The sequence below is a fragment of the Drosophila biarmipes genome, chromosome 2R, assembly GCF_025231255.1.
Source record: "Drosophila biarmipes strain raj3 chromosome 2R, RU_DBia_V1.1, whole genome shotgun sequence".
NCBI classification, from domain to species: domain Eukaryota; kingdom Metazoa; phylum Arthropoda; class Insecta; order Diptera; family Drosophilidae; genus Drosophila; species Drosophila biarmipes.
The window spans coordinates 5,551,148-5,577,789 of NC_066615.1; the positions used below are offsets into that span (position 1 = coordinate 5,551,148).

Consider the following 26,642-nt stretch of genomic DNA (forward strand, 5'->3'; position numbering starts at 1 on the left):
GACGCTGATTGCGTTTGTCACGTCGACGAAATAAAATTGCTGAGCGACCTCAAAAAGCGACGGCTAAGCGAACCCGAGAGACGCAGAAAAAGATGGAGGAAAAGTCTACTGACAACTAGTTACTCAGTGCCGAGTGAAAAACATCCTCAGAACTATTGAGTAAATTTAATAAAATATATGTGTGTGCGATGAAGAGTGTTTATATTAGCTAAAAAGATACATTCCAAAATATAAGTTTTACGTTTTCACAGCATACTTTTATTCACTTTCAAAGTAGATTCCAAAAAGACTAAATATTTCAAAAGGTTTTCTGCCAGGTTTTTGAAATCACTTTAAAGTTACAACTTAAGTGTATAAAAGTATGCAACATTTTTTTCATATCACAGTAATACAATGAATTGAATTTCACGATTATATACTGTGTACTTTTGGACATCTAAACTAATATTTAAAAGTTAGTTTGAAAACAAACAATATACCTTACTGGTAACGGGTACCAAAATCGTCAAAAGAAAACCCGGCCAGAGACCCAAAATCCCGTGATTTTTTCTGTGGCCCCTGCGTTGGACTCTTCTGGCATTCTACTCCCATATATATGCACACCTCACCCCAACGGTCTGGTGTGCTTTCCTTGCATCTGCGCCAAAAATCGGGTAACGGGAGCGGAATTGCAGTAAAATCGTCATCGATGAACCCGGCGACCTCTTTTACGCATGCAAACAACCGCACACACGCGCTTCGAGGCCTCGTCCGTCCAGCACTGCGTATACGTAACGTGCGCCAGCCGATTGTCGCAGTTGCGGAATATTTGCATAATTTAGCGATTGAATTTTATGCTCAAAAGCAAAGCGCAGCATCTGCTCCTCCTCTTCCTGCAGAAACGTACATCAGGCGAAACGAGGGCGGCATTGGGGCGCTTTATCCATTTTGCTTTTCATATATTAATTATATAATTTTTGCTGCATTTGGCCGTGGCCAGGAGCTTCCGAACGGCAGCATCGGCATCATTATTAAGCCGATGATGAAGATCATTCTTGCCGGGACATGGACAATAATTGCATGCAACATAATTAAAGCCATTAAAGCACTTAAGCTGCCGGAAAACCCGGGACATGGCATATGGCCGTGGCTATGGCCAATCGAATGGGCGAGGGGACGTTCAACGATAGAGTGGCAGTGGCCAGTGGCCGAGTCATGTTTGCATATGCATAATTATGACGAAAACACATTTAAATGCATTTAATCGGGCGCATAGCCAGCCTCGAAGGGGCACAGGAACATCAGGGCAGGGAGGAGGACCATCGTGGCCGAGGATAGTGGTCAGCTGGCTTTGGTCGACCCGGTTTGGCAGGTGGCTTATGGCCACGGCCCATTGAAAAAAGCTTTTAACGTTTATTGGTTTTTATTAAATATTCCGTGCCCATGTCGAGGCCGCAGGCATATTAAATTCATAGAAACGGATTGCTCGACTTATTGAGCTCCAAAAGGCATATTTAAGTTAGGTGACGAATGGAGTCAACGGTTAGCTTTAGTTTACTCGTTGACTTCAACTTCTTTTGCTTAATAAAGTAACCCCTAATGTTACTGTAACTACGAATTGAATTTAATAAATCGAAGCACACATTCTATTTTACATTTCCAAAATATTTATTTTATATTTTGCCGAATACTTGCTTGCTGACTTTCACTATTATTCGGCCAGAGATCCGAGAATTTAATACTCCAGAAATCAAGTTGAACAAATAAACGAAATCATTTTGCATCATCCTTCAGTGATAGAAAATGCAAACTTCGATTGGCAAAAGAAATTCGTTTGTTGCTGGCCAACATTGAATCATTCAGAAATATCTACGCAAAACTTGTTTGTTGATTGGCACAGGCAGTGTGCTGGGAAAATCCCATTCATAGCTGGTGATATTGAAATATTTACTGATTCTCCTCCTGCAAATTATGTATGCAATTTAAGCGAAATTATTTATGTGCGAAGATTTTTGAAATATTTATACCAGGATAACAAAAGTGCATATACACACATATATATTTTTACTGGTGAGTATGTGTTGGGGGTTTGTGGGCTTTTTTGGCCACTCGTTTGTCTCGACTGACAAGCAATTTAATTAAATCTCTGCGAGGCATTTCAATTTCATTTTCTATTTACACTTTGTGACAATTTTTACGCGTCAACTTTTCCTCTGGCATATCTTTTTGTTTCGGAGCGCCGGCGACCTATTGTTAGTTTTTGTCCTTTTTTGGGAGCCTGGAGTGTCGGACCCTCCATAAATGTTGCATGAGGCGCACTTCCCGTTTCCTGTAAGCGCATTTCGCTTTCATGACAAAACAGAAAAACGCCAACTGAGGAAGGGAAGATTTTTGGGTGGCTAAGCAGGAAGCTCAAACTTTGAAGTTTCCGGATGCTGGCCGTTGTTGTCTCCTTGACCCACAATAAATTGCGGAGCAGCTGCCCGGCCAAAAGGAGCCCGGCCAAAATACATAGTTGATCCTGCGGTGGTCTCCTCAGGATTGCGCCTCTCGATTGACCCATTATCAGATGCCCGAGCTCCGGAAAACACCTGCCCAACATCTGCGGCGGTTTCAATTACCCGCACTTCCCCTCACAGTCACCTCTCGCCCAACTTAAATATTTATAAAGTTTATTAATGTGTGTGCGTGTGTGTGGCACCTTCGAGGGAAAAGCCAAAAGACAAAGAGCCGTGCAAAACCATCCGGGAAGAAGGAAAGAAAAATACAATTATAATTATTTATTATGCGACAGTTTCCACTCTGGCTATCTGCGTCTCTGCGGCTCCTTTGTTGCACTCTCTGCAAACGAAAGCGAAACGAAACTGTCGCGAGCGTTGGCCATAAATCATTTATGCAGCAGACCCGCGCACACACGCCAACAAACCGACAGACAGCCAATACACTGCTGAAAATGTAGAAGACTTACTAGTTGATTTTTAGGAAAATAAAATAAAAATGTGTCGAGTAGTTTTAAAATCACTTATAAGGACGCTTGAAGGTATGCCGCAAGTCGTCATCTTTCCTGTAAAACATCTGACAACCGAATAAGAAAATTTCGTTGCATGCTTTTAGACAGCGAACGGGTTTTTGAGACCCTACTGAATTCGGTGACGCTATTTTGATGTATTTTCGAAATTTGGCCTATTTCGACAAACAAATTAATTCAATATCGACTCCTTTTTGGTTCCCAATTTCCCCAACAATTTCTCTTCTTTCAGTGCATGGGTACCCATACGCATGCTGAGTATACAAAGTGGCATAAATCAACTTACACTCGCACACCTACACCCATCACTTGCATGGGGCTAGGGGAAGTAAAGGGGCCGTCAAGACGTGCCTGCAGTCATATGCAGAACTTGCAAGGACTCCTTCCCCGCTTCCTCCCGAAGTAAAGACGCTGCAGAAAAAGCTGGAAAACTTACGCGCTCCGCTTCGTCGCCTTTCCATCTCTCTGCTTTTCCATTCCATTCCCTTACCATTCCATTCCCAAACCCCCCTCAATTTTTCTTTTTTTGGATGCATGTCAGTGCCTTGTGTGTCTTTTGATAAGCGCACTCGAAGCAACAGAAAGTGTAGCGCGGCATAAGCTGAAGGCAGGGGGAGAAGTATAAGTTTTTCTCCCTTTTTCCCGATTTTTTTGTTTTGGCTGCTTCACGCCAAGCATTTTATTGGCAGTTGCTGAAGTATGCAGCGCAGTGTAAGTTTGCTCGTCGAATTTAATTTTTGGCATGTGTGCTAGGGATCGAGGGGTGTGATTAGATTGCTTTTTGCACAGGGAGGTGGGGCCCTATCTTTAAGTAGCAACTGCTCTTGATAGAACTAGAAAATATGAAAAGGAAATTTATCTTGTTGGTTGCTTAGCAAAAGTGTTGGACATAATAAAGAAATTTTCTTGGCATTATAATTTAGAAAGCTAAAGGGAAATTTTTGAAATTTCTGTTGAATATCGGACGCTCTCCTTAACAGCCACGTTTTTTAAATAGTTTTGTAAGGCAATTTTTTTTGATTATAAGTATCAATCTGTATGACAACAAGAAAGGAAGTTAACTTCAGCAAGCCGAAGTTTGTATACCCTTGCAGTTATAGGAAATAATCAACTTTAGTAACACCATGTGAAATTTTTAAGGATTATAGCTGGCTTCAGTGATATTAAAAAAAAAAATTATTTCATTCTTTTTAGACCATTTTTTTGACATCTATATGGTAGAGAAATCCGATTTTTATTAAATTGATTTCGAAATTCTTAAAAACGTAAAAAATTATATTCCCAATATTATATGTCAAAAAGCCTAAAAGTTATAATCTGTTTCATAATGCAGCTATATGATATAAACGTCCGATTTTTATCAAATTTAATTCGAAATTCAAAACCAATATAAAAATGTTATTTCCAAGCGTAGGAGGCTAGATGTTAAAAAACGCCAAAGATATAATTTTTTCATATTTGCCGACTAGTTTTGAGATCGTTTCTATGGCAACGAAAATAAAAAACCAATTAAAAAATGTTATTTCCAAACGTAGAAGGGTATATGCTGAAAAGCACCGAAGATATAATTTTTTTTATATTATTTTACGACTAATTTTTCGATTCTTTCTAAGGCAGCTATATAATAAAGTATTCCGATTTCGATAATATTTAATTCAAAATTCAGAACTAACTAAAAAATATAATTTCCAAGCTTAGAAGGTTATATGATAAAAAACACCAAAGAAATAATTTTTAATAAATTTTTTTCCGATAGTTCCTATGGGAGCTATAAGATATAGTTGTCTGATCCGGCTGGTTCCGTCTTATAGACTACCTGCAATAGAAAGAAGACTTTTGGGAATGTTTCAGCCCGATAGCTTTAAAACTGAGAGACTAGTTTGCCTAACGACGGACGGACACACGGACAGACGTCCAGACGGACGGACAGACGGACATGGCTAGATTGACTCTTCTAGTGGCGCTGATCAAAAATATATATACTTCATGGGGTCGGAAACGTCTCCTTCACTGCGTTGCAAACTTTTGACTGAAATCATTGTACCCACTGCAAGGGTATAAAAACAGTCCAAATCTCACCATCAAAAAAGAAGTTTTAAGAAAATACAGGAATTAGCGCTAGATGGCGCTGTTGTGTGGTGTGCAAAATTGTGAACAGCCGCTTTGCTGCTGGCATATCTCAGTCTCTCTTACCTTCCCTTAGCTGAGCAACGCCTCTCTCGGGTTGAGGTTGATTTAGTATAGTTGTAATATGATTGAAAAATTTATAATTTTTATGAATGTGGTTTAATAAATCATTTATTTTTTGATAGGATACCCTTAGACATTAAACAGTTTATCAAATAAAATTTAAAAACATTAGATTTGTAATCGCTTTGTTTGTTTTTTCTTAAACAACAAAATAAATTATTATATTAAACAGCATATGCTTTGCCTGCAGGCTTACAAATTACTTTCAATCTGTTTTTAACTTCAATGCCCCTGTTGTGAGCCATGAGTGTCCCTATTTTTGCTTGTTTCGCCATCAAACCAGAAACGCATTACCCTGAGGGGCTCACCATGTTCATCTTTTTTCACCATTTTCGGGCCAACGTTTTGCGTATGTTTATCCGAACTTCCGTCGATTTACAAAATTATAATTGCACTCACCCGTAGTGAGGTGGGCACTTCTGGCGGCATGTGGGCTCAGTTTTGGGGTGCAGCGCACGGTACGTTTACAATGCACTTCCGCCCCATTGTTGTTTTGCATGTTGACATGGCGCAGGCACCGCCAGCGATGCAGCCAGACATATTACTCATACGCCGTGTTGTCGCTGCCCCGCTCGGTGGGAGTGTGCGTGTTGACAATCGTGTATTCGCTGGTTTTTCTGTTCCCTGTTTTCCTTTTTTATGGCCGGGCTGTTGCCACTAATGTGCCACGCCCCTCGGCGGCGTGAAGCTGAGCTGACAATCGAAAGCCGAGAGGTGGCAGAGCAGGCCAGTCAAGTGTGTGGGCGTTGCACGCTCGTCTTTTCTTTCAGCCGATTCTCGATCCCCGATCCCCTGCCCCCGATCCGCTCCTCCGTGCAGAATAACAATGGCAGCGGCATCAACAGCAGCTGCAACAATGCAACATGACAACTTCCGTTGCATTCGCCTGCTGGCACAAAGGAAAGCGACAGAAAGTCGCACACAAACAAACACTCGTGAGCCCGTGGAAAACTGTAACGGAATCGCATTGTGCTGGGGAAAATGTTTTTTCCTGCTCCAGGACGACAAAAGAACACACACACAGCTGGCAAATCGAGGAAGTCGCCGAGAAATATGGCCAAACCCTACTTACGGCCCCAGCCAGCACTTATCTATCTGATGTGCGACAAATCAATTATTTGTGTTATGTGCTATGTGCTAACCTGCTGCGTGATCCCGGGCCAACGCAATTAATTGGATTGCATTCGAATCGGTTTGATTTGATTCAAACGCCCTGTGGCACGCCTCGTGCCGTTTCATTTAATTATGCTAATCAGCCCGCAAAAGCACCGCGTTCGTTAATTAATTTTTTTCTAATTAAAATTTATTGCCCTGACCGCTTATGGCGATACTGTTGGTTTTGTGCATCTGTTTACGGGAAACCATACCAAGTGGACAAACCTTCATACGCAGGCGAAAGCAAATATGTGCTTTTAAACATATGCCAGGGGTCTCTTCAAGCGGACTTCCTTGACGTGGTCTGTTCTTCCGCTGATAGTTCATTGGCTGCCTCGAGTTCATCATCATAGTACTCGTAGTCGGGGATGGAGTGGCCGGACTTAAAGGCACATATAACCAGTGTGAAGGCGTAGGCACAGGGTTCGTCTGAGGCCTTCTCCATGCACTCGGTAATGTATTCCGCATTCTTACTGGTGGCGTTCATCGAAACCAGATCCATTTTACCCAGGTCATCGAGCCATTTCGTTGGCTGCCTTTCTAGCTGACACTTTATATTGCACTTATACTTCAATTCGACAGTTTCGCCAAGAAGGTTATCCACATTTTCCCACTCCTCAAACTTCTCGTACTCCTCGATCGTAACGTTGTTGAGTTGGAGACACTCCTTAAAATCGTCAAAGCTTTCGTCAAAAAAGTTAAAGGGATGTCCCTGAAAGGTATTGGTTATTATGCCAAACATTAGGGAACATTAAGTTCGATAATCCCACCTCAGCAAGGCTGATCGAAGCCGAGATGAGAAGCGTAACAATTACAAGACTGTTTATGAACATTGTTAAAATCAAACTGAGCAGTTGGTGGAGAATTTCCCAGTTATTTAAAACAATCGCTTTTAATTTGATAAACCAGTTTTCACGATTGTGCCTTAGGTATATTTTCTAGTTAATCCCATTCCAGTTGGCACATCATTTGCATCTGCATTTTTTCTTGGTTTTATCTTCACATAACTAAGAAATTATTTATATTCTGACAAATCGTATTCTTCAGAAAGTTAATAAGCTTTCAGTAAACCTTATTTTGGCGCTTAAAAGCTTACATCAGAAAGCGTTATAATTATACCCGTTAATCGTAGGGAAGAGGGGGTGTACTAGACTTGTCTGAAATTACTGGTAGTAGGGAGCGTTTACGATCCTATGATTATTGTAGGTCATTCCGGGTTGAGCTACACATGTTCGTATAAACATCACTCTAACGTCACAAATGCCAATGCAAAACCGGTCTAGCGCCGAGGTTATTGAACATTTTATAAAAGTGTAAATGCAATCTTGTTTTGATTATCAATATCTTCTTAAATCGGACCATCCGAATAAGCAAATAAAGAAATCGATCTTATCTCTTTCCGGCACTCCCTTTAGCTGAGTACCGGGCTTTTGATATTCGATAGCGCCGACTATAGCTTTTTTGCTTGAATTAAATTAAATAGCTTATGCTAATTTTGACATTTAGCTAACAAATTTGTTTTAGGAAGATTTTATTTGCTCTCTTCGAGCTCGTAACTTTTCTCTGTCATTCATCTTAAATAATAAAGACTACTTGGAATCAGACATTGCCGGATGACCGGCTTTGAAGGCACAAATCACCAGTTTGAAGCTGTAGGCACAAGGTTCTTCGGATGCCTGACGCATGCACTTGGTAATCAAATCCGCTGCCTCGTTGGTGGCTTTAATTAATTGCAGATCCATTTTACCTTCGTCATTCAACCATTTTGTCGAATCCCTTTCCAGCTGACATTTGATATTGCACTTGTACCTGAGGTCCACATTCTCGTTTAGAAGATAATCCAGAGTCTCGAAGCGCGCGTATTTTTCGTATTCTGAGATAGTTATATTATTAACATGTAGGCACTCCTCAAAGTCTTTAGAGTTCCAATGGAAAATGTCGAAGGGATGGCGGGCCTATAAAAAAATTGTAAAGTACCCGAAGAGGTGTGCAGGTAAATGATTCAGTCCCACCTTAACTGTGCCGATCAAAACCAATATCAGAGGCGCAATAAAGACAAGTCTGTAGATGAACATTGTAGAAATGAAACTAAGCAGTCGATTGTGAATTTCCCACTGCCGTAAAACAATTGCGTTTAAGTTGCTTAACCAGTTTGCGCTCGATTATTCATTTAATTTGTTTGTATTTTTCTCCGCTTCGGTGACCTCGTCGCTCTGCTCCAAGCTCTCCGTCAGACAAGTCACCATCTTAAAAGCATATTCACACAAATCTTCCTCACTGTCGTGGATTTTCTTGCACTCGTACAGAACCTCTCGAAGCTCATCCGTCACGGGTTCGAGTTGGTCAATCATTTCCACATCCAAGTAGCCATTTGAGTCCAGAAGATTTCCCTTTTTGGCCAAACAGTGGACGAAGCACTTGTACCTCCGCTCGGTGTTCTCGAGATCCTCCTCCCCAGAGCTGCGCTCTATGAGCTCCTGGAACTCGGCCTGGCTGATATTATTGGCGGCCAGGCATTCCGCCAACGTATTGCTTTCCTCGAGAAAGGGAATGCCCTGATAGGGATAGGTTTGTGTTACATCCGTCATATAAACTAGTTTTCAAGACTAATTACCTCTGCGAAGACCACGACGGCAGCCAAGACAACTAAGATCCCCAGCTTGAACATTATCTAATAACTCGCAGAATCTGCTTCAAGATGAAAATGGACATGTGCTACCCCTCCACAGTGAGCACCTCGCAATAAACTGTTGGCCGGAGAAAGGCCGTTCTGATTTTATAGCGACTGGCTTGCGGATAATTTACAGGGGCAACCGCTGATCTGTATCTAGCCAGCTAAATAATTGCGGGCAACTGGTTACTGGATACAATATGAACCTGATGGATATACGATCTGTCGTGCATTTAATTGGGTCTCAGAACTCGGAACTGTAACAACATCCGATGGATCTCGAGTCCGGTGATTGATTTGAATTTTTAATGCCTTTAGTGGAGCTTTACCTTTTATTTTGTTCGCCCATTTTAAAGGCCAAGCTGTAAAGTTCTTCCGAAAAAACTAAGCGCAAAGAGTAAGCCCCACGTAAATTTCATTTTATACGCAGTGAAATTCGCATAACATTTCCTGTCAACATATTTTGCAACACTTTTGCTGCAAAAATGAAGCGACAACTGCAGCGGCAGGAGCAACACAAAGCGACAAATTGCGTTGACAGGAGGGGAGCTGGATGGTTTGGTTTGGTTTGGTTTGGTTTGGTTTGGCTCGCTTCGGTGGGGGAACAGGCATTCCTAACTATGCAACCCCATGCAACTCTAGACAACAAATGAAAATTCCAAGAATATTCACATTCGCAGTGAGTTTTGGCTTTTGCGGCCGGGACTTTGTCTGCTCTTTTGCAGGAGCCCCTTTCCCGCCAAACGGCTTGTCGCGTTGTTTACTTTGGTTATTTACGGCATGAACAATTTTTTTCGGCCCTCTTTCTTTTCGCGCTGCATACTTTGGCCGGTTGCCAGAAAGGAAATATGTGTTGGGAAAATTACAAATTTTTATGGTCATCGCTAGGTGCTAAACTGTGTCCTCGGCTGACCCGGCCTGTCGCTTCCATTCCCGTCAAGCACCGCTGCATAATTGCGGTGCTATTTTTCAGCCCATCAATTTTTGACGTTTAATGGAAATTTCGCATTTTCATGGAACCTGTTTCTGCCGTAATTAGGGAGAAATTTGATCATGTTGATTTCAGGTGGGGTGCCGCCAGCGCTATTTAGGCATTGGCCATGTTCATTATTGAATGTTTTTGGCTCATTTGGTAGATGCATAACTCACAGATAGCATTGGAAAATCCCTTTGAAAAAATGCGAAAAAAATCAAGAAGCAAGAGAGAACGCGTGAAAGTGTCTCGACTATCACATACCCTTCACCTAACCAATTTAGCTTATTAATTAACAATTATAACAAAGATTTCAGTAATTTTCAGTTGCCTTTAAGATGATAACAAAAAATAAAATAAACAAAGGAAATATCTAAAGATAACATTGGGGAAATACTAAAAATACTAATAACATTGGACTAATACTAATATTTTGACAGCACAAACTTTTAGAGTTAAATTAGGCGTGGAACAACAGAAAAACAAACCTCAACTCTATAATCTTGATCTAATCTGTGCAGCTCATAACGCTTCTTAGAGCAAGTTCTACACATACCTTTTGGAGTCGGGAACGCTTTCTTCTACCTGTTACATACTTTCAAACGAATGCAATATACCCCTTAACTGAGCCTGTACTGGGCAGTCCGAATTCGATTCTGAACTGAATGTAAGTAATTGATCGGCCTGCAAAACTGCCTTTCAAGAAAAATAAAGTTTTAAAGTTATGGGAAACAGTACGACAGTATTGTTTTAAGCCAATGGTCTGTGTTGTACACTTTGTAAGATTTAAGCACCTGTAAGAGAAAATACGGTATTTCATCCTGAATAAATTCAAGTTTCAATGAAGGTTAAGGTGAAATACGAAAAAAATTCTTTCTCTCCTCTGACAGTTTATGCCATTTATTTAACATGTCAGGATGAGCTGGTGAACTTACTGCGCCCCTTTATCCAGCTGTTGCCTCTGCTACCTTTCCGGGAAAGTTGCCACAACAAAAGAAAGACTAAAGGAAAAATATGTGTAAAAGTTTTTGCTGCTTTGCGTAATAAAAATAAATAGTAAGTGACTTCAATATGCATGTCACGTATTTTGCATGCACTTTGATGCCACGCCCCCGCCCACACACACATTTTGGCACGTGCAGGAACACAGTGGAATTTCACGAAAAATGCGTAGTACAGCAGGGATCTTAGCACGACCGGAGGATTTTCTGCAACTTGGCCCGAGAGACTTCGACCTCCCAAGACAATGCAACAAATGAATGGCCGAAATCTTGGAGCTTGCTAATGACAATGACCAGGTTGAGGGTTCGTTTCGGGACGAAGGACCACTAAGGAGTTTACATTTATCAATTAGGTTGAAACGGAGAGCACCAGAGGCAGCTGCCAAGTTCATAGCAATAACAGTAAGGAGCCGTCCTGCAAACCACTGGGGTGTGAACCGCTCCTCCAAGACAAACAAGCCGGGAGGAACGGCAAGGAGGAAGTGGGTTCACATCCTTGGAGATGCAAGTGTGCCGGGAACAAGGCGCAGGGAGACAGCTGCATCCTTGGCTGGCGGCGAAGCTAAATGGAAAGCGGAGCAGAGCAAGACAAACCCGCTTCCCGGCGGTAATTACAAAATTTTTAATTAAATGTTAAGCGTGGGATGGACGACTTTAAGCGCTCATAACCAAGAATGGGCACGCCGCAGAGCTTTAAGTCCCTGTTCTGGAGACAATGAATACGCCTTGACTTCCAGATGAGTTCTGTTTATGCCGGACTTTTGCTATTTTTTCACATCTTTCCGTGAGATTTGCACACCCCACTGCCCTCGGGGTCCACTTCTCCGCCCTCGCAAATAAGCTCACACATGGAGTGCTGGTAGTAACGATTTTCTAGGATTTTTCAGAAGACCTTTCGATACAAACAATTATTTCTTATAAGGGAGGGCCTTCCAATATATACTAGACATTGTAGCACGTTTTTAAGGCTAGCAATTAATAATTAATTTTTTTTAATTAATTAACATATATTATTTTCAAAAATTGAAACCCTAAATATTTCCCGAAAACTTATCATAAGTAATATATTTAATTTTAAATGTTTATGCACACGCCACTTGGTAGGTGCAATATACGTATATTTTATCTGGCTAAAACAGTTGGTATATTTATTTTGTGTACAGTTTTAAAACTATGTTTTTAATTCTATTACCGTGTTTTATTCCATACCCCTACAAAAGGGTGCCAAATCTTCGGTGGACCTCTTTTTGGCAACAATTGGAGGGATTAAAGTTTAAGCTCAGAGCCAGCTCGTGTGCGAATAGTTTCGCCGTGTCCGCAAAGGGCGAGAAGGACGAATGGAGAGAAAGCGTTTCGCTAACTAAAAATAAACCGAGTGTTAAACGTGGCTTACACACTGGCCATTTTTATTGCCAGCCTGGTCCGTCAGCCGTGAATAATCGCATTAGTTGTGAAATTAAAAATTACAAAATAGAATAGATAAATCCTTCCACGGCTGGCTGGCTAGCTGGCTGGCTGGCTAACTGGCTTGAGGTAAGCCTTTTGTTGGCCCGAAGGCAGAACTATTAACTGTCCCCGGTCCAGAGTGTCCCACATAAATTCGATTAAAACGTCCTTTTTTGGGTGGGTTGCTGGGCGTCGGCGTGTGTCCGTGGACTTATTGCTAATTGAATTGCCGAGTCGAAAGGGAATTAGTTAAGCCCGTTCGGGGGTTAATGTGCTGGAAGTGCTGGCCCAAAAGCATCCGAAGAGGTCAAAGGTGGGTCAGCTGTATTTTTAAGGCAGGGCGTGGGCGGGCTCATTATTCCTCGGCAGGTTAGCCTGCTCCTTTGAACTGACAACCGGGACACTTGGGCGGACTTCTTATTGCCTACTTTTCGGGGCGGATTCCTCAGCGCTTCAGCCAATATCCTTGGGGAATGTTCAATTTTATATACATATCGCCGACATAGACGCCTCGCCTCGCCATGCATATCTTATGCAGAGCAGTTGACCAAGATGTCACAATGATGATGACGTCAATGCCTTCCGTTCTGCCAAGTGTCCTGGTGTAAATTTAAATCCAATCGCCTGGCAACCGAGAGGCAGTGGCAGCAGCAAAAAGATGAGAAGAAGACGAAGGAGAGAAATCAATTTCTTTTGTGTGACATTTGAAAGGTTTCAAATGATTTTCAATTGTTGTTGCATTGACAATTCACCAAATCGAAGTGGCGACCCTCTTCCTCCCCTTGATGATATATATGAAATACACAGGGATATTGACTTGCTCCGTATGAGCTTCATAATCCGATTTTCGTGTTAAATGATTCTTCTCCTCGGCTTTTGTGCGCTGCCCTCGACTTCAACTTTGACTCTACGGCGTCGCTGACGAGTTCAATAGTCACTCGCACAGGTGACTGCCTGCATTGTGTATTAAATTCCGACACTTAACCCCCTCGACTGCCAGTGTCTGCCCGGTTCGGCGGCATGGGTTAAACAGCACTAGACGGCGACTCATTACTTGAGTGCTGCTGCTTTTGCTGCTGCCTTTTTGTGGCAATTTTCGAGTGCGCTTTCTGCAGTTTTTAGCTTGAAACAACAACAGCGAGTCAAGTCCTTCTCATGGTCCTCGTCATTTTTCTCCTCCTTGCTCTAGCTCCAGCGCTCTGACTCCTGAATCCTGCTCCTGCAGCAGGTGCATGTTGCTGCCCCGTTTTGTTTGCGGCAAAGTGCGCACCGAGCGTCATTGATGCTGACGTTGATGTTGCCATAGCTGCTCTTGTTGTTGTTGTCGTCAAGCTGCCACTTGTCACATGGCAACAGTTTAGTTTTCCTCACATACAACATACACACCCCCCAACCCACCCCGTCCCCTGCTCACCCACACACTGTCAAGTGAGTGCAAGTGCCGGCTCAAGTTGCACTCTTACATGCAGCAAACGGAAATCAACGCAGAGCGCCCAGTCGCCGGGCCAAATGAATAGAGAAGGCCCACCCACTTAACCCACAACCCACCTTACCCACCCCAACGTCCATGGCAGTCAAAGGTCGCCGTTTATGTCGTCGAGCTGCTTGGCAGGCCAAAGATGTGGGTCTTCTGGAACTGTGATTAGCATGGAAATGCCCACATTGAACGGAAAATATTAAAAAATATTTGCTTGTACTAGCTGCTTAAAAGTCCTTTGAGCTTCGGTTACTCTTTACCTACAACCTACAAGAAAGCCGATTGAAATAAATAATGGTGATACCTTAAGAATCTTACCGATTTTTTTTAATGGTCTCAACGCGATTTTTCACTTTAATAAGGTTAGCTCATTATCTAAATAGCTTATAATAATAATAAATCATTATTATGTATGAATTGAATTATGAATCTTCTGCTTTATTTATGTTTACATATACTGATAAGTTGATTATTAAATTCAAAATAAATGTAAGTGAAATATGCTTAAAATTCTTATTTAACATAAAATTATATGAAACGCAGTTCCGAACGCGTTATAATTGTTTATTTAATACTACACCAACTTTTTTGCACTTGAAACATAATAAAAGTCTTTTACACGGTATAAGGAAATCTGGACTCGTTCCACATCGTCGGCATTGTTTTTTGTACTGTGCCACTTTTCGTTGCTTTCTGGCTGGCTGCCTCCATCCGCTTGACTTGCCCATGTCGAAAGGTCATTGGAACAGTAAACGGACTGCTAGCCCACTTCCTGCCGGCTACATACATAATATAGTACAGCATGCTTGCAAATAAAATTGGTCACTTTTGCAATCCACACTCGAGCCAATTTTGGAGCAGACAGGCCGCAAGCAATTTCGCCCCCTCTCCGTCCGGAAGTTGTGTGCATTCTTAATAATTTTGTTAGTTCGGCAACATCTGGATCTTAAGTCCGAGAAATTGTGTAAGTAATTTGTGGAAATATTAGAAAAATCCCAGGAAGGAGATACAAATTGCCAAAAACAATTTGTCTTCACTTAGAGCTCGTTTGGCTTGTAAACATTCATTCATTTATTTTATATGTTATATATATTTTTGTTTCGGGTTTTTTTGTATCTTCTGGCCGGAGAAGAGTGCTGCTAGGCATTTGCTCTTTAATTCTTTAAGAGGAGACTTCCCAAGAGGAAGAGTACCAGGGCGATGCATCCGAAAATGGAATTGCATCAAAAGATTTTCGTTTACCCCACAGCTGCAGGACTTCCCGCCTGCTGCTCCTTCTTAGCTGCTTCCATTTTCTTGGGGGCTGGCAAAATATTTGTGTACATGTGTGCATTGTTGCATAAGTTGTAAAAATAACCTGCTCCACACTTGCCAGCAAGCGCACATGGAAAATATTTAGTTTCGATACGTTGCCTTTGGGCCAAACTCATTTAAATGCAAATTTTTAGCCAAGACATCCGGGGCGTGGTGAGTTGGGCCGTTTGTTCCGACCCCAAATTACTTGCTGGAGATGTATAAAATTTAATAACTGCCAGCAAGTATTTAGCCCTTGGTTTTGGGATGGGAAGGCAGCAGGGGCAGCACAGCAATGCACAATAAGCCAGCAGCGCAAACAGAAAGAACTCGGCGATGCACTTTGTGAAATTATGCATAAATACTGGATAAAGGTGGGCGAGTGTTGACCCCGGGCCTGGGAACACTCTTGAACCCAACCTCTAGGCCCGAGGGCAACGAGTTCCTTGCCTTTGGCATCAAAAGTGTGAAAAGAATTTTAAATGTGTGCAATTACTCAAAACGTTCCCACTCCGGCAAACATATTCACCTCTCTGAGCTGACCAGATTTATGTGGCCGGTTGCGTTTTTTTCCTTTTGCCCGCCCAGGAAACTTCTGGCCAGCATCCGCAGTTGACACTACTGGCATCTCGGGATCTCCGGAGCTCTGGCCTCTCCTCCGGCTGCTGTGTATTCCAGCTAATGTCCTCAATCCGTTGGCACTTGAAGCCCTTGTCTGTGCTCCTCATATCCCATCCTTGTCTGCCGCTTCATGACAAATGTTTTTGTTTACCCCAACATAATTCTTTTGTGATTGATGTGCTTCCTTTCCCCGACTCGACCGCCTCCTGCTCAGGATTCCCACAATTTTTCCCCTTTTTGTTTGCATAGGCAGGCTGTTGTACACATTCTATATGCCACACGTGTGTATATAATTTTGTCGCCTCGCTCTGTGGCACTTGTAATAATTCGCAGCCATAGTCTGGGTCATCCAGCCATCAGCTACCGAGTGTTTGAAGCCCGTCGGCGCACTTAGTGCGGCTTTATCTTTATCCCAGGTGCTCGTGTAGCTGATGTGTTTATGTGAAGCTGCGCAGGAGGTCCTTAGAATGCCCTACAACTAACAAGGAAAGTGTTCTCGGTCTCGAAGCCATTCATGTTTATTTTCACCACTTTATATTGCGCCCATCGATGTACACCCCTCTCTGCGCTTCTCAAAACGTCGACGTCATGTCTCCCTGTGTACGAACTGCCGAAATTGAAATTGCAGCCGGAACTGTCAAAGAATTCTCACAATACACTCATCAAATGGGAATGACTTAAGCAAAACTTGTGCCCCAACAGGCCAAAAGTTAATTTAAAACTTGTTGGCGACTGAAAAGAGAGTGGAGAAAACAAGAAATATGATATCAGATAAGTTTTCGACAGTTGCTGACGAGTATTTTTCAATTTTCTCCAGTCAATCCGGAACTGGAGTCTTAAGCGAATTGCGGGCAAATGAACATACCTGCAGAATCTCTAGGCAACTAGAAATCTTGACTTGCAGCTCACCTTTTGGCAATTATAAAATGTTCGCGGTAAACTTAAAGTGCAAATCAAAGGGGTTGCGATGGATGGAAAGGTGGGAGGTCGGGGCGAAACCTTGGCGTAAATTGACGGCACATTTCCGTGGCAATCTACGGATCCCCCTGCCGAACCCTCCTAAGCTGTTAAAACAACTGACAACCGCAGAAGTAGTGCGACTTTTACTGCGCTGCTGGCTTCCGCTTTTCCTCCTTTTCGCCCGCCGCCCCGCATTCCGCGGCACTTTTCCCCGCTCTCAACTTTTTCGCTTCCGGCGACAGCCGCCAGTCGACAGTTGTTGAAAAGTCGGCAACGTCATTCCCATCGCCAGGATTCCCAGAATCTGATTCCCTGGCTGGGCTCTGTTGTTGATGTGCATTTGGCACTTGTCGTAATTGCTACGCTTTCCAAAAACCTCTAAGACAAAAGGGTGGAAACGAGCGAAGCCCAGGAGCCGAGTCATTGAATAGTCTTTCGACTTGGACGACCAAACTAAAAAGTCCGCTTTGGCCAGCTTTGGCCAACTCGTTGCGAAATTTATTACGGAATTCCATTAACTCGGGCTGCGGGCATTGTTCGCCGCCGCAAAACTATGCAAATAAGCTGGGAATTTATTATGTAATGCCGGCGATGAGCACCGCCGGCTGCACTCGGGCGCAGTTCCTCGGATGGTGGGTGCTGGGGGGTGTATTTGGACTGGGCGATCCTGGTCAAGTGGCGGTAACCGCACATCAGCGGACTGGTTAGCTCTTAGCCTGGCCTAATTACAACCGACAGGGTGCTGAAAGCTTTCACCGCCACACCCCATTGCGATTTTCAATCCCCGAAAGCAGATCAACGCTTTAATCTTCGGTAACTTTTCCTTTAAGTCACTTGAGCTACAACTTCCATTTGAATATTTTCCTATGCCTGCCGCATTTAATGGCGCTTCCGCTGGTTTTTGCTGCTTTCTTTCCAAATGAAGTGCAATTTATGCGGGGCAACAAAATGCAAATAATTTCAACGAAATTTTCATTTCGCCCATAAAGAGCGTTAACCCATTGAGCGGCGGGTTAAACGGCTGTAAGCAGCAAGTGTCAGCCGGGCAATTCCCCGATTACTGGATGGGCGGACGGCGTTTTCCGGGGGCTGGGGTCCGAGAAGATGTTTCTCAATTTATGCATCCGCAGCAGAAACAGCAGCAAAAAAGTGCATGCAAACATATATTTATATGGTATGTGAGCCCTCCAGCTGAGCGCCTCTGCCCGTCTGCCTGTCTCTTTCTCTGTCCAGCCACCCCTCTCTTTCTACCCGCCTACAGCCGTCTCTCTCTCTCTGCCCTGCTGTGGATGCATGGCATGCATAAATTCGTAACTTGACCGCTTTTAAGTTGCATAAATTCTCGAATCCAAAGTGTCAACAGCACAAAATGCTGTTGTTGATTGTTGTTCCTGCTGTTACTGCTGCTCCTGCTGCCGTTGTTGTTGCTCCTGTTCTCCAGTTTTCCAGTTTTCCACTTTTCCAGTCGGCCATTGCGTTGGTGATAAGCTTTACGCGTGGCCCGCTCCATTGTTGTGTGTTTGGTCATGGTATGTGAGTGTGCGGCAGAAGAAAGATGGCCGCTTTGATCCGTGTTGATATCAGAGGCCACACCACTGCAGGGCCACCGGAAATGCCCCCCTTCCACACACACACACACACACACACCTCCCTGTAAAAAGGGCGGATGGGAATTGTGTGGATTATGCGACAACTGCAGCGGGCAGCGTTCAAGTGTCAACAGTCCGCGACCAAGTGGGTGGGTGTGGGTGCTGATTGGGATTCGGAGGCCGTTTTTTTAGCCAGTCCGAGTTTAGTTGTTGACTCGTTGACGGCTGGTGCTTCACCTTTTTTGCACCATCACTCGTCCTGCCGGGCGGTCTGTCACACAATGAGTTTCCCCTGTTTTCCCAGATCGTTAGCCTTGAATATGGCCACATATGGCGACACCCCGAAAACAGAGACCAGAGGCAATTGCTGGACTCCGTGTGCCTGGACACAGCCTCACAGGTAATGCTAAATTTACTAGCTAGACTCCCTGTTTGTCGTCAAATAAAATAATTGCCAAGCAAACCACGAAAGCGAAAAAGGCGGAACGAGAAAGATATAGTATACTTTCAGTCATAGAACTATTTATTGTTATTTTATTGAGAAAAAAACAAAGAAATTTCTCCTAATGTAGGCGGATCAGCTATATTAGATGATCTCAATAAAAATCATCATAAAGTTATAGCAGGTATAAAATTCAATAAACCCTTATTAATTAATAAATCGCAAAATATATATAAGCTGAATGACTTTGCAAAGATGCATTTGTGTTGGTGTTCCTGAAAACAAAAGCACGCTTTTCTGAATAGTTTTCGGTAGTTAACGATGTTGCAAATAAGGAAGGTGCCAGTCGAGAGGTGTCTTTTAATTTTCATAAAATTCTAACTAAAATAAGTAATCCCAAAGACGGTTAAGTAGCAGTGCAGCAGTGCTGTGCATCTGCCTCTGTACATAATATAAGCTATCCGAACACTCTTAGCCCCGTCGGCAGCTAAATTTTGTGCCTTTGCATTTGAGTTTCTCTTGGACAAAAGAGGAGCTTAACTGAAAAAAGTTTGTGCTGCTTGCTCGAGCGCAACAGTCGCCAATACACACTCAAACAACGGGGAAGCCTAGACATGAACTGCTGTCTCGAGTTGGAGTTCTTTTTTCCTGTTATCCTGCTCATCGGCCGGAGCGCATTTTAATTTGATACCTTCATTTAGATCCTCTGCGCGGCGCAACTCAAACAAAGGAGCGCGAGGTACTCGCACCTGCTGCAGGTAACTCCGATTCAGAGCCGCGGCCCGAAAAAGCTGGGAAAACTTCGCTTTTAAGTTGCTCAAAAGTTGTCACAGTGCTTAAGCCGTCCCCGTTGGGGGCCACCCAGCCCATCTGAAAGCACCACCAACCAGCTGCAGTTGAGTGCAAATGAGTCCGGACAGCGAGCTTCAAAACGTTCTGTCGCTGACTTGCAGCTGCTTTTTATTGCAGTTTTTGTCCCTCAGTTCTTTTGTCTTTGCATCTTTCGCTCGCTTTGCCAGCATTTATTTATTTTACTTCTGCTCCGTTCTGTTGCCGCTTCAACTTTTGGTTTACTTTCTGTTATTGCGTAATTGTTGATAACTTGCAAAAGTTTCAAATGCCCTGCAACGGAAGTTCTAAAGTCCAGTCAAAAGATTCCAGAAATCAGAAGGTCCGAAAGTTAAATCGATCAGAAAAAAGAGTATTTTATTTGCGACCATCTAGCTCTCAGTTCAGCAGTAGCTTCGGGTTTTGTTTTCGACTTTAAGTTTTATTCCTCAACTTTTGTAATATTATTAAAGTACACTTCCCCGCAAATGCTTTCGGTCTCCAACTGGCAGTCAAAGATTAGCAGATGTCATTATCGGTCAAGTACTCAGAATGGAAAGAAATAGCAGCAATAAAGCAAATAAAATAACACCAGCTCAACATTCTCGGTATCCCCTGGAAAGAGGCTGCACAGCTACAGATAGTTGTTAGCAACTTCAGTTTGAAAGAAGTTTAAGACGTTGAATCGAAAAGTATGAATCGGAACAGGTTGTCGTTATCAGCATCTTCACTTTACTCCATTAGGACAATTATTATTTTCTTATTGAAAAGATACCAAGACATTCTTTCTATAAGAACAAAAGTTTATTTTACTGTCACATTTAAAAATGTTTTTGCTAAGTGCGTTTTAATAATCAAAATGTCCTTTAATAAAAAAAGCGGAAAGCCTCTTTATTCGACTAAAAGATACCCGTAACTGGGCTTTGAATTTTAAAAGCCAACGCACCTAGCGGGCGGTAGCTGTAGTATGCACCACGCCAAAGCTACGGCAACTAGCGGATGGTAGTGGTACTAAGCCCAGTCCTGCTTAACTTAGTTAGTCATAACTTTTAAAATAACAATGTGATTGTTGTGATTCACAGCATACAACATACTTTTATCAATAGAATCAATTTAAATTTATACTTTTACACAATCTTCAAATATATGGGTGCGAGACAGTTTAGAGTGAACGTGGACCCTGGAAAAATAAACATGCCCTCCTCTTGAAGATGCATTCTTAATCCTAGCCTTTAGAGTTTCGCGAGTACCAATAGAAATGAAATCGGAGAGGTGTCGCAAAAACAAGGTTATTAAAAGGAGGTCTTTCTAATATACCCTTTCTGGCACAAATAACTCGTAACACGAACTTGTAGTTTATAGCTTAGTTAGTTGAAAGCCTTACGATCGCTTTAAACTAGGTATGGCAGGTGTACATCAGGTTCTCCATTAATGCAAAGCCAACTGAATTGGCCTTTGCCCGCACTTTGAGCCTGCTTTCCCTTTTCTCCTGGACCGCCTTCGACTTCCGACTTTCGAATCGAGAAGCGCACTCACTCAAAGTGCTCCTTTGGCGCAATTTCATCACAATTTGGGTCAATTACACGCACTTGTTCAATTGAATATGGATGTGCGTGTGTGCGAGGGCGGGTGTGTGTGCCCCGGGGAGAGTGTTTCCTCTGAGCTTTCCTTTCGGCCTGGCACTTTCACCCTGGGTTTGTTTGATGGCCTGCCCTCCGACCTCGCTGGCACTTTTTTTGCAGCTGTTGTTTGTTTGTTGTTTTCACTGCTCGAGCGTCAGCTTGAAATTAGCATATAAGTACGACCCACATTGGTGCGTTCAATCAACTTAATGAGCCGCTCCATTGAGCACTTTCCCCATTCGTGAGTGTGCGAGTGTGTGTGGATTATGACAGAGTGGCCGCGCTAAGAGAGTCATAAATCCTGTCAGCTACTGGCAAAGAGAGCACTCAATAAATCACGCATACATATGCATGAGTTTCTGGGCGGCAAATTATGTGTGTTTGAATATTTAACCCGCGTTTTTGGCTAGTTTACCGAGAAAATCAACCGCCCGAAACCCACATTAAATGCAGTTGCGTAAAAAATCAAGTCCGAAGCTGGCGCAAAAGCGTAAAACAAGGCAAAACTGCGGCGAGGCGAGTGCGAATAATTACTATGGCCATATAACTGCATTGGCAGGCTAGGCGGCAAAAAAATCCGCTGCCACAGACCGACGAAAAAGCCCGAATAAAAAACAATATCGAATGCTCTTCCATAGGGCGGCTGCGGTAAATGCTGACAGTGTGTCCTGTGTGTCCTGCATGTCCTGCAATTGCAGTGGTGGCCGTTCCTGCGTGCTGTGAAGCCCCAATGATCGATGTCGTATTGTCAGTTTCATAAAAATTCAAACAGCCCCGGCCAGCTCGGCTCAACTGCATCAGGAGCAGGACATCCAGGACATGCAGGACACCCTGGACAGCCTCTGGCCCCCAACTGGGCGGAAAATGCTTTTGTCAAAAGGCTTAAACTGCCAGCCGCGAAGCGGCCAGCCCTTTGACCTCGCCCTGGGTCCCATCTCCACTCCATCTCCATTTCCAGCCGCACTTCCTTGCTTTATTGTCTGCCATTGATGCCAGCTCCCCAGCAAAACAACGACGGGCAGAAAAAGCAAAAGCAAAAGGAGCGAGTGCTGTAAAATGCAATAAATTAAACAATATCTGCGCCAAATTGCTGCCGCATTCGATAGGTGCGAGAGTTGTGGGGATGGAGGGATTTCCACTGATGCTTTTGGCATTTAACAATTTTTATGCGGCCGAGACTGCTTCTTTCTTTTTCATTTTAAGCTGCTCTTTTTGGTTGATTTTTTTGCGGTTTAAGCCCTGCCACGCCCACACTTCGCCAACATCCCTTGTCCAGTGTCGCTATCTGGGCCAATAAGTTGTGGCCAGCGATTCCTCATACGCAGCGGGGTGCCAGTGGCCAAGAATGCGGCACTTGGACACTCGAACGGGCCGTGGCTACCGGAAACAACAGCCGCAGGTCCTCTGCCAACCACAAGTCGAAGCCGGTTAATTCAATCAAAGACAACAACGCAACGATGATCCCTTACAAACCCCGTCTCAACCACAACCTGTCGAACCATTATAAAAAAGGTTAAGTGTTTTTATTTAACAATATTCCCATTTTTGCAACAAATGTATTTCCATTACCTAATGAATTTTAGATTACTAAGGTTTGTGTTCCTATCTGTCTCAATTAATATTTGTAAGTTAGGATCGCACGTACACTTTTCTATATTCTGAATAAGTACAACTGCATATTTAAATATTGTAGTTATTTATAAAATAACGGAAACCCTTAAACCATTTATGAGTTACCTACTTGTAAACATCCTTTACTTTAATAGATTTTAAACTGTTCACATTTTGTCTTCTAATTATAGGCAATGTATGTGATGTTAAAATACTTTTCGCTTTGGTATGTTTACGCCACCCTAAAGTAAAAATTAAAAAAGCGAGTGGCTATCATTCGATATCAGGCCTTGGGCTAAACAACATTCCAACAGCTCCCATAATTGCTTGAGTGGAACTCTGCGGCTTTTTGCCAGCTTAATTGCAATATTGCCACAGAAACACGTGACAGCGGGAACCTGCGATGCGCGATGGGGATAACATCGGCGACAGCCTTTCGCAGTACGCTATATGAGGCCGTTCCCGCCTGTGACTCTGGGGCTTGTGACCTCCCGTGGGCCTTTGGGCATTTATTGGAGCTGTCAGCTTGCATCGAGAGCAAAGGTTTCATAATGCTGTCAATGCAATTAATTGCTGCATAATGTGGCGCTTCACGCACGCACCTTTGCTGACCTTAATTCTCCGAGATAAATCTTAAATCCATTTCGCTTTAATTGATGCAAATACTATGCAAATACTCGTCGACGGCTCACTAAGGGTTGCTGAACTCACATAAAAATAGTTATTTGATTTTCATGCAATCCATCATGACACTTTTTTAAGTCATTTAATTATCCCTTTTTATGATCATTATGTTTTATTTAAATGAGTTATTCATTACATAATAACTTCATTGGTTAAGCAAAATAAGTAAATTAAATCACTTTCTTTAATGCAATTTTATAAACAAGCTTAAGCATCGGAAGTGAAAATTGGCAAGTTTAAATAGTGAAATATTTTTAAATGCAAAGTGTTAATGTGTTAAAGGTGCTCTACCTAATTGGGCAACGACAGCAATTTCAGATATTTGCAAGGGAATTCGCTAATTTCCCCTGGTAGTTTCCCCTGTGGACCTCTCACTTGAGATGATATAATCCTCTCGATTAATCCTTTCGCCACGCTTTGACACGCTAACAATTCACTCGAAAGTCACAGGCTAATCCCACGCCAGCGCAGTGGAGATTCCCAAGCGCCCTTTGACCTATTCCAGTTTCCCTTCACTTCCTGGTCTATCCATCTATGTGTCCCCGCTATTTCTCACGCCCTTTTCGCCACACTCTTTGACCCGCATCCTCCGGCAGCTCAAGTTTTCATTTCCTTCGGCTTTCCCCTTTCATTTTTTGCCATTTTAATACCCGCAAACAATTTAATTAAGCGGTTCGCTTTTTAAATTCGCGCTGGCTTTGTTTGACACGCTTGTGTCTCTGCCCCTCGTCCTACGTATAGATTTTCCCGGGCCGTTCCTCACTGTTGCTTCGAGTTTTCACTTCGTCAAAGATGTTGACATTTCGTTTATGTGCCGCTGCATGCGTATCCTTTGGACCACGTTTGTTAATGATTTCATCCCATTTCACTTCGTTTTAAGTTTGTGCCCGCGCCCTTTCTTCTTTTCCCTGCCCCATAAAGACATTTAAAGTTTTTTCAACTTTTCGACTGCCATAAAAGCGAGAGGCAATAACAACTACGGCACACACACACCGCTGCGTGCTCGGCATGTATTTTTGGCTTACTTTGTGATTTGTATAAATACAGGAAGCGGAAATGACAGTCACGACACGGAAATGGCACGCCATTTAATTTCCATGCACTGCGGCCGTGACTCTCCGTCTTCCCTTTCGCCCACCAACCATTTCCCCTGACTGTGTGCCCTCCGTATCTTTTTATGTCGCAGACAAACAACGAATTTTGGGTTTCCCACGCACACCGATACAGCGGTGGTGCGTGGGCATTTTCATTTTCGTTATTTGCTCGACATTTCGAGGACAATCTTGCGTGATGAGCAGCCTGGCGTATGGGTAATTAGCTAATAAGCGAAATGACTCTGGGACCTGGCAGATTTAGATGTTATCAATGCCAGATAGCTTCGATTAAGTTGCTGAAATATCCACCCACCTTATTTGATAATCACAAAACATTGCCATAATTTAGTTTGGTACTAGCCACATAGAAGACGTAATTGCTTTTGCCCTGTCGCAATTGTTTATTAAACGCATTTAATTATTAATCTATTCAAATTATGTATCCGCCATTGTTCTCCGTTTATGCGGCTCGCCGCTTAACTTATTAGCACTCCAGGCCATATTAATATCACTTATTAGTCTTAATTGGATGCATTATTCTATATTTAATATTTTGTAATTTGCAGCACTTGATGGGCTTCCATTCCAAGGGGCTCTTTGTATGGTTTTTGCCCAATTTTTATTCGTTAATCAATTAATAAATGCATTTATTTGCCCAGCTTAATTGCTTGGCTACTCCACATAACACAAAACAAAGAATCATTTAATGGTTCTGTTATTATAATTACAACGCATGAAATATTTATTAAACCAAAGTTTACCCCGACGCATTGTCATGATAATTCGCTTTAATTGTATCTCTTATTGAACCTCCTTTGTTTTTGGAAAAGCTAATGCAGAATTTATGGAAAACACCCCTCAGCCGCACTTGTTTTAAATTTGGCTCGAGTGGAAGTCTAAGCTGATATCATGATATGCAAATTGCTCGGAAAAGTCGAAGAAGAGCTGGAGATGAGAGCCAACATCAAAGACAAAAGCTTAGAAGTGACAATGACCGAGGCCAGGACACTATAGCCCGCCCCTACTTTGGGTGGCGTTTTTGCATTTTTCTTGTTTTTTTTTTGTTTTTGGTGGCCTCATTTAATTTAGACAGCTTTTGTTACAGCAGTCAACATTTTATTTGCACGTTTCGTTTTACGGTTTTTGTCACTTGCCGTCATTTGATATTTCTGCACCCCAACCCCATTCCACCCCAACTCCATTCCTCCGCTTGTCACCGCCTTGGCTTTGTTTGCTTTAATTAAAAGTTAAGTAGGTGCGAGCAACAATGCCGGAACGATCTTGGGATGCGGGCCGGGTGGGGCTGGGGCGGCAAAGGCGACCCAAACGTTGTAAATGAAGTTGTCAACTTTTTCCACCTCCGGCTGGAGCCCACTTACCCCGTTCCTCCCCATCCTCACCCCGCTGTCTCAATTTCAACTATTTTACACAACTCGAGGGAATTTTTGCAATTAATAAAGTTTTTTAGCCTCAATTTTGTGTATAATTGTTGCTGGTTTGTTGTGTATTCTTCTGTTTGTGTAGTTGCAATTAGTTTTCCGTAGTTTTCAGCGCTGCTTTGATGCCTTTTAGGCACTCAAAATTCCAAAATGAATGGACAAAGCAATGATGCTGGGTGGTTTCAGTGGGCGACCGGGTGCTTTGGGTTGGACAGGTGCGCCCGGCTGATTGTTGTTGGCTGACTTAAGTGCCAACTTGAAGGAACATTTTTGTGTTATTTTTCTCAGCAGCAACTCGGCTGCCTTGACTCTGTGTAATTAACGTGAAAATTGAATTGAGAGTGCTCAAAGGAGGGAATTCAAAGCAGCAAACTTCTCCCTTGGGGCATGAGGAAACGGCGGAGAATGATTTCCAGATAATTATGCCATTGGATATTTTAAAATATTCGGTAAATATTTGATTATCGCTATATTGACTG

At 42.8% G+C, this 26,642-nt stretch overlaps 3 protein-coding genes across 3 annotated transcripts; all 3 read right to left on the reverse strand.

Annotated features, from left to right (window-relative positions):
• Positions 1 to 5,287: 5,287 nt before the first annotated feature.
• LOC108029745 (general odorant-binding protein 57a) lies at positions 5,288 to 7,819 on the reverse strand. Its single transcript, XM_017102238.3, has 2 exons — positions 7,183 to 7,819; positions 5,288 to 7,124 (listed from the first exon to the last, which is right to left on the reverse strand). The coding sequence occupies exons 1-2, from the start codon at positions 7,243 to 7,245 to the stop codon at positions 6,693 to 6,695; spliced, it is 495 nt and encodes a 164-aa protein (XP_016957727.1). The 5' UTR covers positions 7,246 to 7,819; the 3' UTR covers positions 5,288 to 6,692.
• Positions 7,820 to 7,926: 107 nt separating this feature from the next.
• Positions 7,927 to 8,553, reverse strand: LOC108029747 (general odorant-binding protein 57b-like). The gene is made up of 2 exons (XM_017102240.2): positions 8,425 to 8,553; positions 7,927 to 8,367 (listed from the first exon to the last, which is right to left on the reverse strand). The coding sequence occupies exons 1-2, from the start codon at positions 8,485 to 8,487 to the stop codon at positions 8,002 to 8,004; spliced, it is 429 nt and encodes a 142-aa protein (XP_016957729.1). The 5' UTR covers positions 8,488 to 8,553; the 3' UTR covers positions 7,927 to 8,001.
• LOC108029746 (general odorant-binding protein 57c) lies at positions 8,546 to 9,172 on the reverse strand. The gene is made up of 2 exons (XM_017102239.3): positions 9,027 to 9,172; positions 8,546 to 8,967 (listed from the first exon to the last, which is right to left on the reverse strand). Exons 1-2 carry the CDS (start codon positions 9,078 to 9,080, stop codon positions 8,575 to 8,577), a joined length of 447 nt encoding a protein of 148 aa, XP_016957728.1. The 5' UTR covers positions 9,081 to 9,172; the 3' UTR covers positions 8,546 to 8,574.
• Between the last annotated feature and the right edge of the window lie 17,470 nt (positions 9,173 to 26,642).